We start from the raw sequence: 15,713 nt of genomic DNA, 5'->3' as shown, positions 1-15,713 counted from the left end.
TCAGCAACAAGCTAATTGGACTGCCCTGGCGTAAGAAATACTAATTCTCTAGCTCTCTTTTACTTTTACTTAAGGCTTAAGCAATACAAGTCTCAGAATAATCTCTTTATTGAACGTAGATTGATGTGGAAGACAACACCATTTACCGTCTTCTTCTTATTGGCTCTCATGCCATGGCGTGACCCACCTGGAGTTTTACTGTTCAAATGGGATTTAGGTAACTCTTCTGCCATCCTCATCTCGGCTCTTCTCGGGTTTTTCCTCCAATGGTCTGGTGCACTAGCTCTCGGGTTAGTCTTTTCTTCTTTTCTTCCGTTTAAAGATCAGTCTTGAGTTCATAAAATATTAGTGCATGTGGATTTGGTTTGGTTCTTCGGTTTACATTTTATACCACCATACATAAGAGGCTAGAGTACTAAAGTTGTTGTTTCTTAATTACAGGGCAACCTCGGCAACATCTCATGTAGTATTAGGGCAATTCAAGACATGTGTGATCTTGCTTGGAGGTTACGTTATCTTCGGGTCCGATCCTGGCTTCATCAGCATCTGCGGCGCTGTGGCAGCTCTTGTCGGTATGTCTGTCTACACGTGGCTCAATCTTCCGGGAAAACCCAACGATCACATCTCGAGCAAGCAGCTTCCAAAACAAAACGTTATCATTTCAAAACCTAAAGCCGAGGCTGACGATGGAGGAGGAGAGACCGGAGTAGCCGTAGTCTCTATTGACCCAATTCACTCCAAGACGACAACTGCAAATATCGTATAGCTTTATAATTTTTGTTAGATGCCAAAGATTAAAAAAAAAAAAAAAAAGAGTTTAGTTTGTAACAATGGTTTAATCTCGAACTAGTTTAGTAAATAATAAAATACAGAATTTGATTTATTAATGTGACATGTTTATATATACACTATAAATACACTAACATTATTTATTTGTGCTAGTGGGTCTGACTGGTGATGATATATAGAAAAAATATGAAATCCATTTTATATATTTACGTAATATACAAAATTACAAATATCAGGTTATGGTTTTGGTCTTTTTCTAATATGAGGTCCAATTAGTAAATTATTAAACCTTATGGACGATTTATGTAATTTCCGGAACGTTAATGTACTTGAGCGAAAATATACAGAACCGGGTAATCGGTATAAAATCGGGCTGATCCGGACCTGGACCCGAACCCGGTTTTGTGCGAGATTTCGACTGTCGTTAACCAAATCTTTCATCTGCGAACGTTTTTTCTCGATTTGCGTTGCGACTTTTATAAATTTTCCTCTGTACGCCGGCGAGTGGGATTATAAAAGGACTGATTCAGTGAGTCGACGATCGAGTTGCGTAGAGATGGGGATGGGAAGTAACGGCGAATTGAAGTATGAGATCTCTCAGAACGCGTACATCAAACTCGTTCTCCACTCGCTGCGACACAAGACGGCGGCGGTCAACGGAATCTTAATCGGAAGAGTCAGCCCTAAGGACGACGGAGTTGTAGAGATCTCAGATTCTGTCCCGCTCTTTCACTCTAACCTCGCTCTCCTCCCTCCTCTTGAGATCTCCCTCATCATGGTCCGTATCTCTTCTTCTTCTGCTTCCTGATTCGAATTGAATTGATCTTGTTATCTCTGAAATTGAATTCTGAATGAGACTATGATCTGACTGCGTTAGTATAGATATTGAATCACGAAATTTGGAACTTTTAGTTCGTGTACTTGAAATGTTATTGCAGTTGTGTATGCTATCATTTGCAAGTTCTTGTTGTTGATTTTCAGTGAAGTGTTACTGTGTTTCTATTTAAACATGTAAAATTCAGATCTTGAATTGTTTGATCTGTAACTGTGTTTGAGAGAGATTCGTGCGAATTGGCAGCTGAGAAGATTCTAGCATTGTTTTTACATGATCTGAGATTCTGAACTTATGGATTCAGAATCCTTTGAACTTTAAGCTTACGGATTCAGGTTATTTTTGTTGTGGTAGATTGAGGAGCATTACGTGGCTCAAGGATTGAGTATTGTTGGATACTTTCATGCGAACGAGAGGTTTGATGATGTTGAGCTCTGTGGTGTGGCTAAGAACATTGGTGATCACATCTCTCGCTATTTCCCTCAGGCACCAATTCTCTTGGTGAAGCTCTTATCTTTTACTTTCATGTACAGGAGTTTCTTGAATTAATAGGTTCAACCATCTTATGTTGCACCTGTTTGCTGTTTTGTAGTTGAACAGCAAAAAGCTTGAAGCCTTGTCAAAGGGTAAAGAGCGAAGCCCTGTGATGCAGGTTGGTATTTCTAATCACAGCAATGTTTGAAAAGCTAAGGATAGCATAGATATGAGATTTAGAAGTTAGTCAAACTTAGTAAGAACTTGTTAAATTATGGTTTTGGTATATTGTTATGCCAAATATAAGGTCAAGAGAAAAATGTGAAAGACTGATAAGCTCGACTTTTGTAATATTTGGTAACTTATTTGTTAGTCTCGGCTCATGTCTCATTGTTGCATTCATTATTCTTTTAGTTGCACCTTAAAACTTAATTTATAAGATATAAAACATGACCAGACTAGCTAGCTGATTACAGCTCCACACAGTCTACTTCAATCGTGCTAGCAAGTAGAAATAACCTTGATGACGCCAAGCGTACATTGTCCTTTTGATCAAAAGTTTTCTGCTTGATGCAATCTTTTGCAGCAGTTAAAATATCTATTTATCATTTTAATTTGGTTTAGTAATAGTATATGTTGTTTGTATATGCTAGCTATGTGTGAAGGATGCTTCTAAGAACTGGAGAGTGGTTGGAGCAGATGGAGGAAGCAAGCTACTCTTGAAAGAGCCATCGGCCAATGTAGTTTTGTCAGATTACATCTCATCTGAGAAATGGAAGGACGTCACAGATGTTGATGATCATCTTGATGATGTTACCAAGTAAGTTAGATACGCAAACCATAACAAGAAAAGCTATGACCTTTATGTATTAGATGGTAATATCTTACTTATATATTCACTGTAATTGCAGGGACTGGCTAAACCCTGGACTTTTCAACTGAAGACGGGTATGCGATATAGCTAAGATAGACTTTTGCTTTCATCATCTCTCAATCGAAAAACAAAAAATTCTCGGAGACCCTTGTTTAACATTTCCCTTGAATCTTGTTAAAGTATTATCCACTTACGCGACAGAGCTCATTATAAACCTTAGTTTTATCATTTGAATGATATCTTTCGGAGCTTGTCCCCGCGATCAGTTTTCTTATCTCTTTGGTTGCATTTTGATTATATTAGTTGGAATGAAAGCTTCTGCTTTATTTGGCTATTGTTCTTAAACTTACACAAAGTACATAGTAAAGAAAAATACTGAAGAACATGAAACCAAATCTAGTGCTTTACATTGCTTGAATCCCTTAGCTCTTCATAGGGAGAGTTCTTACCGATTATTAAAGCCCTTTCCGAGATCAAACAATCACCCCTTTCAGGACAACGTTGCATCTACATCAATCTTAGAACACGGGACAACCTTTAACAACAACACCTTTGGCCGTTGGGCAATGGGCAAGAGGACAATGGTCTGTATTCTCAAGCCCCCACCAATCAGGTAAGCTTATATCATTGTTTTGAAATGCAAAGAATATCAGCACTCCCATGATCGCAGTTCCTGCATCAAGCGCTGCAGAGAGGATATAGTTGTGCCTCGCCCACCAACTTTTAAACCTCCTGAAGATGTAGTAGTTGAAGATAACCCCAACGATAGCCCAGGACCAGTAATGCACAGCCTTGGCTTGTGGCATTGCGCTTACTGCAGAGAAGATCAATGGAATATGGATCTGTTTTAGCCATTTCTTCTCTGGGAACTTCTTCGATAGATACCAGAAGGGAACTGGAGCGAGGAGACCGATAAGGAAGAACCAGTTCATCCCAGGATAGATACCCTCTTTAGTAAACATTCTCCCTGGACCAATCACTCCCCATATGATCGATGCATTGTAGAACACTTCATCTCCAGGACAAGTCCATGGACTACCGACCGGGAGTAAATCTGTGTTACATATGTTCTCGACGGATGTAATGAGCCACCAGGTTGTTCCGAAGCAGACAGTTGATGCAACAACAGTTGCAACAAGCTGGACGATGAACATTGATCTTGGAGGAATCTTCATGTAGTGACCAAGCTTAAAGTCTCCTACAAAGTACAAGGCTTGAGACATACTGATGTATCCGTAAGTCTTGAAAGCGACATTGGCTAGTGGCCTTCCTGGGTATAAGTACCCGATGATCAGTTCTGTGATAACATTAAGACCCATTTGCTGATTCGTAGTTGCTTGGATAACTCCGATAGGCAATGTGAAGAACAAGGCAATGGCGCACGCGAGTATAAGACCCCACCATGGAAGCTGAAGCTGTTTGTCAAAGCCCTCACAAGCATAGAGTGCGAAAGCAAAGGAAATAATGAGAATCGTGACGAACCACCATTGAGGTACTGACTGATAATTCTTCTTCATCAATCTCGAATGCACATCTCCGTACTTGTCCTTTGTTGCTGTCTTTGCCTTCTTCCACATTCCCCATATAAACCTTAAGATACAAAACACAAAAGAAGCTTAGAGAGACAGAGAGAGAGAGAGAGAGAGAGAGAGAGAGAGAGAGAGAGAGAGAGAGAGAGAGAGAGAGAGAGAGAGAGAGAGAGAGAGAGAGAGAGAGAGAGAGAGAGAGAGAGAGAGAGAGAGAGAGAGAGAGAGAGAGAGAGAGAGAGAGAGAGAGAGAGAGAGAGAGAGAGAGAGAGAGAGAGAGAGAGAGAGAGAGAGAGAGAGAGAGAGAGAGAGAGAGAGAGAGAGAGAGAGAGAGAGAGAGAGAGAGAGAGAGAGAGAGAGAGAGAGAGAGAGAGAGAGAGAGAGAGAGAGAGAGAGAGAGAGAGAGAGAGAGAGAGAGAGAGAGAGAGAGAGAGAGAGAGAGAGAGTCATAATCAAATCAAGTTATACAAAAGATGTAGAAAGATCCTTACTTTCCATCATACAGGGCGACATGAGAGATGGTAGCAAAAAGAGAACCGAAACTGAGTCCATAGAGCAAAGCAAACATGACACTCAAATAGAGCTTGCTGTAATCGTTGTAAGCGTCAAGATTGATATCGAAGTTCTTCTCATTGAGGATACGGGTAATGTTATAGGAATGTCCAGTATGATCAAAGGTTTGTGAAGTGTAGAAAGGAAACTTCTGTGCATCATAAGCATTAGTCCAGTAGAAGATAGGTAGAACAATGTATAAGAAGATGAAGAACCCGGCAAAGAAATTGGCAATGGCAAAGAATGGTACAGCCAATGGACTGCCTAAGAAACCAGCAACTGTGGACCAGTCAAGACCAAACGAACCAATTCCTAAACCCTTGAGCCCTGAGCCGATAATCTGAGCGGTCACTGAGCTTTTCCATATCCAGCAAACAAATGAAATTGCGGAAATGGAAGGGAAAAGGTATCCAGGGATTATGTAGTAAGCAAAGCTGATGCTGAAGACAATGAGGAAGAATCTTAGCCTTGTTTGTTGCCCTTTTTGTAAATCCTCCTTCTCGTGTAAAGCTCTGTTACAACATAGCCAAAAAAAAAAAAAGCCGGATTAAGACGTGAGAGAAAGCAAATGTGATTTTATAAAAAAGAGTCACTTATCTAGATAGAAACAAACCTAAAGAGTGAGACTTGAACCAAATTGGACGGCCACCACATATACGGCGAGTCCACGAGGAACTTCCTGAAAATTCCAGCCCATCCATATCCCAACAACTGCAAAGGAAACGATTGTTAAAGACCACAATCAAGATTTTAAGACATAACCCAAAAAAAAAGATTTTAAGAACTTATATAACTGCAAGAAAATAATCAAGATTCATTTAAAAAAAAATAAATAACACTGTTATAGATTCATAAAGAACAAAAAATCTAAATTTTAAGATTTGAAACTGGAAGAAAATAATTATAGAAACATACAAGATAATAGCTATTTTTTTGGCTTCGGTTTATATCCACCCATTAATAACAAAGAGATAATAGTAATTTCGAAGACATGTAATGTAATATATACCTGAGTAGTTTGTGTGAGCAACATCGCCGCGGCAACATTGAGTTGACGGTGGTAAAATGCTTTAACGATGGTAATAATATTCGTGGCGTAAGCTCCACCAGCTCCTGTATTAGCAAATATAGTAATGAGGACGTGTTCCTTCATACTGAACGGACCAGGGTTCAACGACCACGACCAGTTCGTCCCGGGGAACCCGAATTTCTTGGTCGGAAGCGTCGCAGCCATGAGTTTCCCGAGGGGAAGGGTCACGATCTGAGCCGCAACGGAAGACACCCAAAGCTGGTTTGACCGGAAACTAAAGAACTGGTTCACGAACGCAAGCAATATGCAAGAGAAAAGACCAAGAAACCATGTCCGAAACGTTAGAACCGGTATTGATGGATCGTCGGTTATCGGTACAGTTAACCGGACTTCTTCAATCGGGTTATCGTTCTCATCCTCCTCCTCCTCTTCTTCTCCTGCACGTTAACAAGTTACATGTAAAAGAATAGAAACAAAACCGGAATAAACCGAGAGAACAGAGAGATATGTTACCGTTGATTACGATCTTGGACTCGTGTTTATCGTCGGAGGATTTTGGTTCATCGAAAACGCTCGTCATTTGTTATGTCTTCAAGCTCCTTTTTCCCGTCTTTCACGATGGTTTTATTGTCGAAATCGAGGTTTGTCTCCGGCGACGGTGACCGAATTTTTGTAGCCTTCGGTAAACCAGCCGGAAGTTCAAAAAAGGAGCCTGAAAAAATTACAGATTACGATGACGTTTTTGTCAAGCTCAAAAGCAATTGTGTGTGAATATTACTCATTTTATAGAAGGACTTTACAATTTACACCACATGAATCTTTTTTTTTTGTTTTTACCGTTTTACTATAATTAAGGTTACGAAGGCCGTAAAATAAGGATCCGTTTCCTTTGGGTTTTTTTTTGAAACTGTTTAAAAAAATTTTTTGTACTTAACTGATCAGAAATTAGTAAACTGTTCTCGAATCTTGAACACGGTCAACTCTAGTTTCTATGTTTAATCAAAAGTATCTTAATTGAATCATATAGACTGGAATCTTATCAAAAATACTTGCATATAGTAAGAAAAAAAAGAAAAAAAAAAGAGAGAGTCAAAATTTAAGAATAGCAAAAAGATAGCGATGATGAGGACATATACTGATATACATACTCTATATAAGACGTAAATGAAGCGTAAAAATCCTTGATAATTAAGAGGTTGAGACTTGAGACCTATTGAAACCTAACATTCTTGAGACAGGCCATGGTCATGTCAATTACGCTTGCTAGTGTGTCTCTGAATTCAGGTCTATGTTAACTGAAAAGGTATTAGTTAAGCTATATATATATTTCCAACAATTCAGTTTTTATGTTTTCGAGTTTCCAAAAATTGTTTTGTTATTGAAAATATACTAACAAGTACGTATAATATAAAGCTTATTTATCTACTTACTAAAACCAGCATTTAGTTTTAGCTTCTCTCTTTTTCTTTGTTCCATTATTTGAATATCATGTACTCGCCAAATTCGTCACCAAATTTGAATATCATGTTATTAACAATATTCTATACCGATTAAAAACACTACGAAAATGAAGTAAAAACAGACTACAAACCCGGCCTAACTAACTATTATATGATAATTCAGTTTGATCTAAATTATTGTAAAATTTCAATGAATGTAAATCTTAATAATCATAGGGAAATTACTGGCAAGAAACCTATTGATCCCAGAAAAAGAGAATTTATACATCGTATAACATAACAAATATAAGGTTTTGAAGTTTTATGTGTGAACTTACTTGTGAATTCTCTACTCGTGGTTAGGTCGTGATCACAAACCGTAACTCGCAATTACAGGGCTTTAGAGAATAGTGTAAAGAGATCCTCCAAGAAGATGGCATATTTATAGGATGAGAAGAAAATATTTATTCTCCAGGATATCTTTTATTGCAGTTATTGCAGATTCTTCTGTTTCTATAAATAGATTCCAGAATCGTTAGCGTTTTGACTTTTTGATTCTGTTTTCTATTTTTGTAAAATGTCCATGCATGATAAATTTTTGAACTGTCTAGGTTCATTTTGACGTTTCTTTTGCCAGCTCTAACGATTTTGATATTGATTCATCTTTAATTCGGTAAAATTGCTATTGCCAGCTCTATTACCACATTTATTACTTGATTATCTTGTCACAAGCTACTCTCAAACATTAAGGGGATGGTATTGGTTTGAGATTTATGAAGATTTTTGAAGAGTTCAACAAAATCATTAAAAGTGAATAAGTGAAAGATTGTTAAAGATTGCTAAAGAGTTTTGTAAATCTTATAAAATCCTTCAAACAATCTCTGTATTTTTATGATACTTTCTATGACTTTATTTTGTAAAGAAAATGTCTAAAATCATGAACCAATAACATAATCATTGAACTCATTAACAGTCATAGATTCTTTTGTTTTAATTGAATAACACAAAACTTTTAATGACTTTATAAACGTCTGAATCCAATAACCCAGATTTATTAAGATTTTAAATGACTTTTTACAAATCACAAACTAATAATACTAAACTTTAATAGAGTTTAACAAAATTTTGATCTAATTACAACAGATTATACATAACATTTAAAATATTTAAAACTCTATTCAAATCTTAATCCAATAACCCCAACTAAGGAATATGGTTTAAGGTCTTGCAACTTGACATGTCCTCATCAAAACATAATGTAAAGACGTGAGTCAAATGAATTCGTAATTTTATAAGGTATATCCCACACTCCTACACATGAGTATAATTTACGTAGAACTTCTTAATATTGAATCTTGTGTCTCATTTGATGTTTGAAATCATGTGTAACAACTTTTGGCTCGATTGGCATTATATGTTTATTAGCTTTCGCAACTAAATTCTTGAATATGACCTTTCTAGCCGTCATGTGAAAATGATGTAGCTAATAAATGGTCTTCTTTTTATGTAAAACACTGACTCAAAGGTAACTCCAACAAGAAAAACATGAATGTTTTAAGTATTTATACAAATATAAATTGTGTTCAACCAAATTGATCGGTAATCTTCTATATAATAATTAAAGAGGTGAGGTGATGATAATTTTATAGTAATTACATAAAACATATAATAATAATAATACAATGAATTAGCAACTTTAGTCTACTACATTTATCTCAGAACCACTAATTACATACGTGACTTATATATTATTTGCCTTAGTGAGATTGATAGAGCCGATATCAACTCAGCTTGTACGCACAAGACACACAATATGAATGGCAATATATTTGCTCGATCCATTTCACACGATGCTACGAGATAAGGTGCTTTCGTGTCAAAAAGATTACGACAATGTTGATTATAACTTCCGTTGACTGAGGGGCTCGAAATTGACGAAACCATTAATTACCAGATTATATGACCAAGTTCTCTTCATTTTAGTTTTTTTTTTTTTTTTCTCGGTCCCAAAAAACAAAAATGACAATAGCAACTTGTTAGAAAAAGACGATGAATAAGTTTGAGAGTTGGACCACTGAAAATCCAATTTATACCCAACCAATGGTTCTACTTTTATTGGAAAAACTTGGTCAACCATTTTTGTCAACTTCGCCAATATATTTTTCAACTCCTTGGTGCCACAAATCTCGGAACTACATATTGGTTGATGACAACGCTAGAGATAAGAGTTTGTTAAAGTTTACAAGTTATTTTAGTACTTTGTAGATAGAACTTAAAAGTCTTCAACCGCGTTAATCTTTTATGCTCCAACATAAGTTTTGGTCCAAATGGTTTTGTTTGTTTTTGAAAAGCAAAACTTTTTTGTTTTGCAAGCTCTCTAGAGCACGCTTGTACCAACAAGATAGAATAGATGATCGTGGTGTTTCGGATTCGTGTTGAAGTTGACACCATTTCGTTTTCTTGTTTATTGATTGAGACATTTTTTGTTTCTTTTGTTTGTGGCAAATTTTAAAGCATAATATTGAGTGTTCACACTAGTTTTATAAAAAATTTGTTTACGACGAGCTGAAAGACACTGTATGATAATTGGGTCAAGTTTATTTTATCGGTCCATTGGGCTATTAATGATATTATCTAAGCCCATTAAGAGACCAATCAATTAATATACATTTTGTCAAAAAAATCTCAAAACTTGGACTTCCTTCTTCTTCTTCTTGTTCTTGTGTTAAACCCTGGCCGCGAGAAAACCCTAATTCAGACAGAACCGTTGCCATGCCTGCTCTCACTCGTAACAAGAAGAAGGGTGCCAAATCCCAAACCCCTCCAACGAAGCAAGTTACCAAACCCAGAACTCCTCCGTCCAAGACTCAGTCAAAACCCCAAACCACGACGTTGAAGAAAGGAGCTAAGAAACCTCCATTGAAGAAGCAGAAGAAGGAAGTTGTGGTGGAAGAAGAGCCTCTTGAAGAAGATGATGAAGTAGTTTCCGATGCCTCTATCGATTCAGAGTCAGAAGAGCTTGATGAATCTGATGATGAAGGAGGGAAAGGGTCTAATGGGTTTTTCTCTGATGATGAGGAAGAGAACGACGACGATGATGAGACTTTGGGTGACGATTTCTTAGAAGGTAGCGGCGAGGAGGAAGAAGAGGAAGAGGAAGAGGAGGAGGGACCTTCGGATGTGGGTTCGGATTCTGACTCTGATGAAGATGACGACGATCTTGTGAAGCAGTCTGAAGCTATTGATAGAAAATTAGCAAAGCAGAAGGCAGACGCTGATGCTGAACAGCAGGAGCTTAACAAGCAAGATGAATCTGAGCATGATGCGTTTCGGCTACCTACTGAAGAGGTTTACATTTCTCATCTGCAAATGCTCTGTTTGATTATAATGTTTTTGTTTTGGTTGTAGCTATATCTAACTTATCCTTCATTGTCCAGGAACTTGAAGAAGAAGCTCGTGGACCACCAGATCTTCCTCTACTTAAGACTAGAATAGAAGACAGTTAGTATCGTTCCAAAGTGTTTATTGCTTTATCACTGTTGAATGTTTGTGTGATGGTATTGTCTTTGGTTATTTTGGATTTGAGTTCCTAATGGCTAATTCATTTATCGTTTTAGTTGTTAGAGCTCTGAAAAATTTCAAGGCTTTTAGGCCAGCAGGAGCCACGAGGAAGGAATGTGTTGAACAGCTCAAAGCTGATCTTGGTTCATATTATGGTTATAACAGTTTTCTTATTGGTACTTTAGTTGAGGTTAGTCTCTTGTCTCTCATCTTTAATTTGAAGTTTCATTTTTTTGTTTTTACTTTGATAAACTATGTGTAGGATGTTGCCTATAATCTTTACTTATTGATTTTAAATTGGTGTTCTCTTGCAGATGTTTCCTCCTGGTGAACTTATGGAACTGATTGAAGCTTTTGAGAAGCAAAGACCTACATCTATCAGGACAAACACACTTAAGGTGAAATTGATTTTGCTTTGCTTGGTTATAGCTTATGAGTTTCGAGTTCTGCAATTTTATGGTGATGTTTGTTTTGGTTTAGACCCGAAGAAGGGATCTTGCGGATGTGCTTTTGAACAGAGGAGTCAATCTAGACCCATTAAGCAAGTGGTCAAAAGTAAGTTGTTTTTTTTTTTTTTTTAATTCTGCAAGTTCTATTCTACTTTTGTTCTGTTCTGTTGTTGATCTGTCATAAGTCTTACTTTACGGATGTCCTATTGTAGGTTGGACTTGTTATCTATGATTCACAAGTTCCAATTGGTGCGACACCTGAATATTTGGCTGGTTACTACATGGTATGTGATATTCTGATGTATTACCCTTTTGTTCACCTTTTATGTAGTGTAACTTGTTTGCTCAAGTCTGTGTTTGGTACATTTTCAGCTTCAAGGTGCTAGTTCGTTTTTGCCAGTGATGGCCCTTGCCCCTCGTGAGAATGAGCGGATTGTAGATGTAGCGTAAGTTATCATCATTTACCATATTATAGCTGCACTTGAAATGTGTTTGAGCTGGTCCATCTTGGATTATTTGATAATTTATGATGTAAAATGTTTGAGCTGGTTGGCGTAGGAAAAAAATAGAGAGAAAGAAACCAATTTGAGTGTCTGACTGTTTCTTCATGTGTGAGTTTATAAGTATGTTTTTATACACAATGCAGTGCTGCTCCTGGTGGGAAAACAACGTATATTGCTGCGCTAATGAAAAACACTGGTATGTCTTAATTGGTTTCTTGTGCTTCTATCCTCCATACTCAATTTGGCTGTCTCAATGTCTGTATTGAATTCTTTTTCAATGCTATAACCAGGCTTAATATATGCGAATGAGATGAAAGTACCTAGGCTTAAGTCGCTAACTGCCAATCTGCATCGCATGGGGGTCACAAATACCATAGTTTGTAACTATGATGGGAGAGAGGTTCGCTTCTCTAACATTTATTCTTCTATTGAATTTCTGTTACCTGCACAGATAAGTTAATAACCATAACATCACCTTGACTTTACAGTACTGGTATGACTGGAATTAGATTATATGATCTGCTTAACCAAGCAGCACCAGTTTTATTCTTTTGTTTTTTTTTTCTTTGCTTTCAGCTACCTAAGGTTTTAGGTCAGAACACAGTTGATAGAGTATTGTTGGATGCGCCTTGCAGTGGGACAGGAGTAAGGACTTCAATCTTAGTCTCTGTTAAACCGTACTTGTGGTCAGATTCTTAAACTAAATGTCTTCTGCTACTCAATACAGGTCATATCGAAAGATGAATCAGTTAAGATTTCAAAAACCGCTGATGAGATAAAGAAATTTGCTCACTTGCAAAAGGTTTGGCAGTACCTTGTCAAATAGATCTGAAAATTTTCATTCTTAACCAGATGTTAATTTAATCCTTCTTTTGGTATGCAGCAACTTATTCTCGCTGCTATTGATATGGTGGATGCCAATTCCAAAACTGGTGGATATATAGTTTATTCAACATGTTCACTTATGGTTGCTGAGGTTAGTTAACTGATAACTTTCACCATGTTTCTCTTCTTTGGTTTTGAGTCATGCTAACCTTTTTATTTTATTTATGTATGACAAAATTGTGCAGAACGAAGCTGTGATTGACTACGCTCTCAAAAAGAGGGATGTTAAACTCGTTACATGTGGACTCGATTTTGGCCGAAAAGGGTAATGTGCATTTTCTTCATCTGTAGAGATATGTAAAGGAGCAGTACAAGGATATGTCTCAAACTCTTTGTTCTTCTCTTTTCAGATTTACCAGATTTAGAGAACACAGATTTCAGCCATCTTTAGACAAGACTAGGCGCTTCTATCCTCATGTACACAACATGGACGGATTTTTTGTGGCGAAGGTACTCACTTTTGACTCTATGATGGATTAACCATGTTCTAAGTGTTGTACATACCCCACAAATTTTTAATTTATGCTCTTGTTTTTACTTATGCAGCTGAAGAAAATGAGCAACATGACTAAATCTTCAGAAGATGATGATGAGGCGGTAGAAACTGTAGAGCAAGATGAAGTGTCTGATGATGATGATGATGAAGCTGAGGCCATTGAAGAAAACAGGAACAAGGAAAGACGTACGAAATCAAAGGAGGACAAGAGAAGCAAAAAGGATAAGAAATCAAAATCGGAAAATGGGAATGTGGAACCTAAAGCAAGGAAGCAAAAGAAGAAGAGATCAGAATGGAAGAACGAAATTGCTCAAGCTAGGTAAAAGACTTTTTTCAATCCATGGACTTGGAGAACATATTGCTTTAGGCTTGTCTTATATATTTTGCTTGACAATGGTTTGAATTAACACGTTTGCAGGGAAGAGAAAAGAATAGCCATGAGAGAGAAGGCAAAGGAGAAAAAATGATTCAGTGTTTTTGCATGAAGGAGAAGAAACCCTTTGCGAAAACGCTATCGTTTATGCTAATGATAGTAGGCTTCTGCCATATATTTTGCTTTGTTGTTTTTGTTTATTCATGACGATTTGTGTAAACGTTTAAGCGCCCAGAGTAAACAACTCTGTTGGACTCCATGGACAGATCTTACATGTCCCAAAGTTTTGTTTCAAAAAAAATCTTTCAAGAGTATGAAGTTGAGTTGTGTTCTTGAGCTGATTACCAAAATTGCTTTGATATTTCTCACATGAACGAAATCTAGGGTGGGCAAAAAGTAAACCATAGAAGCAATCTTAACCTAACTATATCAAACCATAATTGCATCAAATCAAACAAAATTGTCACCTAGACAAAATATTGAAAATTGAAAGGCTCTGGATTGTTTCAGTTTAGTTTTTTTTTTTTTTTTTTCTTTAGAAAACTGTTTATTAAATTAGGGATTTGGCAGTGAGCTGTTGATTGGTTGTAAGTAGTTAGAGAGAGATGTATCTCTCTCCAAAGTGGGACTTGTGTTGGAGAACATGACAACCCATTCTTCATCTATCTTTGTCAGATCTTGTTTGGGGACCTCTCAATATTTAATTTGATTATTTATCCTTAACTCCCCTTTTTCACATATTTGCATAATTCAGTTCACTTTTTTTTTTTGTATATATATTTATGTCAAATATTCTAAAATCATTAAAGATATCTAACTGGTCGATTATATGTTTCAATCAATCAATTTTTGTATTATGATGGTATGAAATAATTCATATATAATTTTATTTACTTTTTTCGTGATTCTATAAAAATCGAAAGAACATTTTTTTTGTCTGCTGTTGTAAAGAACATTTTTGCAGCGAAAAAGATGTTATATTTTATAACAAAAAAAGAAGATATAAAAGGTGGACTATATATATATTTTTTTTATCTTTACGTCAAACAAAATCATGTGGACTATGTTCTGACATTTGGGTTGTACTACAGTAGAGTGGATATAAAACTAATCAAACAGAAGTTAACTGGATACAAGTTTACAATACGACATAAGTTTATAGAAACTAAAGTTAAAAAAAAAGACAAAAAAAAACAAAAAAAAAAAAGACAACAAGTTACTGTCAGTTTTTACTTTTTATAAGATACGCCCAACATAATTTTGACAAAAAATAATAATAATAATACGCCCAACATAAAGGAAATATTTCAGCTGACTTAAGTTTAGTGAAACACAATTTTTTTTTTACAAATTATTAGAGTTACTGAATTTTAACCAAAAACTGTAAAAAAACATAAAAATATAAATAAAAAAGTATCGTTATATAATAACAAAAGATTTCGAATTGAAATCTAAACTTAGTTTCAGGGTAATGTAAAAAACAAGGTATTTTTGCTATTTATAACATTCACAACTAGCAGTGATGATTAAATTGAATTGTAAACAATTCACAAAGGACAAAATTTTCAACCATTTAATCATTATAAATTTGTGAAATTCTCTTCTTTTTATAACATAAAAAAATCCGAATTAAATCAGTTAACCTTGCAATTTGTATAAAACTTATTTTTTTTTGCTATGGTTTAAATTGCAATAAGAAAACTTAGAAACGTAATCCCTCAAGTGTCAATGGTAAACCTTTTATATATTAACCCACCGTAGATTAGTATTTTAACATAACACTTCTTTTGTTATTATTGCAGTATTTGAGATTGTTATGAAAAAGATTCCCCACGTCCCAAGCGAATCGTGTAGAAAGCAATTGTCGTTATTGTTGGATCTTCTGAGCTTTTCTACTAAAATTGACGTAGTTATCGGATCTAAAAGCATA

General features: G+C 36.1%; 4 protein-coding genes across 5 annotated transcripts in view; 3 read left to right on the top strand and 1 right to left on the bottom strand.

Annotated features, from left to right (window-relative positions):
- The window catches only part of LOC104763485 (uncharacterized membrane protein At1g06890-like), a 3,188-nt gene extending 2,305 nt beyond the window's left edge, over positions 1-883 (top strand). Inside the window, exons 6-8 of the mRNA XM_010486850.2 lie at positions 5-30; positions 120-290; positions 442-883. Coding sequence (XP_010485152.1) covers positions 5-30; positions 120-290; positions 442-766 — 522 coding nt within the window. The 3' untranslated portion in view covers positions 767-883. The remainder of the gene's footprint in view (positions 1-4; positions 31-119; positions 291-441) is intronic.
- On the top strand, positions 1,201-3,220 carry LOC109124716 (ER membrane protein complex subunit 8/9 homolog). The gene is made up of 5 exons (XM_010484761.2): positions 1,201-1,567; positions 1,976-2,122; positions 2,214-2,273; positions 2,749-2,915; positions 3,007-3,220. The coding sequence occupies exons 1-5, from the start codon at positions 1,346-1,348 to the stop codon at positions 3,035-3,037; spliced, it is 627 nt and encodes a 208-aa protein (XP_010483063.1). The 5' UTR covers positions 1,201-1,345; the 3' UTR covers positions 3,038-3,220.
- On the bottom strand, positions 3,273-7,950 carry LOC104761641 (oligopeptide transporter 1). Of its 2 annotated transcripts, XM_010484760.2 has the most exons (6): positions 7,855-7,950; positions 6,591-6,789; positions 6,057-6,514; positions 5,661-5,758; positions 4,987-5,559; positions 3,273-4,559 (listed from the first exon to the last, which is right to left on the bottom strand). In XM_010484760.2, exons 2-6 carry the CDS (start codon positions 6,655-6,657, stop codon positions 3,488-3,490), a joined length of 2,268 nt encoding a protein of 755 aa, XP_010483062.1. In that variant the 5' UTR covers positions 6,658-6,789; positions 7,855-7,950; the 3' UTR covers positions 3,273-3,487. The 2 variants fall into 2 exon arrangements, with proteins under 2 accessions (XP_010483062.1, XP_010483061.1); XM_010484759.2 differs by lacking the exon at positions 7,855-7,950 and having other exon boundaries at positions 6,591-6,851.
- LOC104761640 (25S rRNA (cytosine-C(5))-methyltransferase nop2) lies at positions 10,209-14,115 on the top strand. The gene is made up of 16 exons (XM_010484758.2): positions 10,209-10,864; positions 10,954-11,017; positions 11,134-11,267; positions 11,392-11,475; positions 11,558-11,632; positions 11,739-11,810; positions 11,899-11,972; positions 12,173-12,225; positions 12,320-12,429; positions 12,606-12,674; positions 12,757-12,831; positions 12,913-13,005; positions 13,100-13,179; positions 13,265-13,364; positions 13,461-13,729; positions 13,829-14,115. The coding sequence occupies exons 1-16, from the start codon at positions 10,289-10,291 to the stop codon at positions 13,875-13,877; spliced, it is 1,977 nt and encodes a 658-aa protein (XP_010483060.1). The 5' UTR covers positions 10,209-10,288; the 3' UTR covers positions 13,878-14,115.

Source organism: Camelina sativa, chromosome 18 (genome assembly GCF_000633955.1).
Source record: "Camelina sativa cultivar DH55 chromosome 18, Cs, whole genome shotgun sequence".
In the NCBI taxonomy this organism is placed as follows: domain Eukaryota; kingdom Viridiplantae; phylum Streptophyta; class Magnoliopsida; order Brassicales; family Brassicaceae; genus Camelina; species Camelina sativa.
This window is presented reverse-complemented; position numbering and strand designations above follow the sequence as displayed.

What these genes read in the sequence shown, in the direction of transcription:
- LOC104761640 (XM_010484758.2), top strand. Translation starts at nt 10,289, where the DNA reads ATGCCTGCTCTCACTCGTAACAAGAAGAAGGGTGCCAAATCCCAAACC. An exon ending in TTATTGGTACTTTAGTTGAG is followed by an intron (nt 11,268 to 11,391) that starts GTTAGTCTCTTG and finishes GTTCTCTTGCAG; the next exon opens with ATGTTTCCTCCTGGTGAACT. An exon ending in TGCGCTAATGAAAAACACTG is followed by an intron (nt 12,226 to 12,319) that starts GTATGTCTTAAT and finishes TGCTATAACCAG; the next exon opens with GCTTAATATATGCGAATGAG.
- LOC109124716 (XM_010484761.2), top strand. Translation starts at nt 1,346, where the DNA reads ATGGGGATGGGAAGTAACGGCGAATTGAAGTATGAGATCTCTCAGAAC. An exon ending in TTGAGATCTCCCTCATCATG is followed by an intron (nt 1,568 to 1,975) that starts GTCCGTATCTCT and finishes TTGTTGTGGTAG; the next exon opens with ATTGAGGAGCATTACGTGGC. An exon ending in CTCAGGCACCAATTCTCTTG is followed by an intron (nt 2,123 to 2,213) that starts GTGAAGCTCTTA and finishes GCTGTTTTGTAG; the next exon opens with TTGAACAGCAAAAAGCTTGA.
- LOC104761641 (XM_010484760.2), bottom strand. Translation starts at nt 6,657, where the DNA reads ATGACGAGCGTTTTCGATGAACCAAAATCCTCCGACGATAAACACGAG. An exon ending in TGCTCACACAAACTACTCAG is followed by an intron (nt 5,759 to 6,056) that starts GTATATATTACA and finishes TTTCCTTTGCAG; the next exon opens with TTGTTGGGATATGGATGGGC. An exon ending in GTCGCCCTGTATGATGGAAA is followed by an intron (nt 4,560 to 4,986) that starts GTAAGGATCTTT and finishes TTGTATCTTAAG; the next exon opens with GTTTATATGGGGAATGTGGA.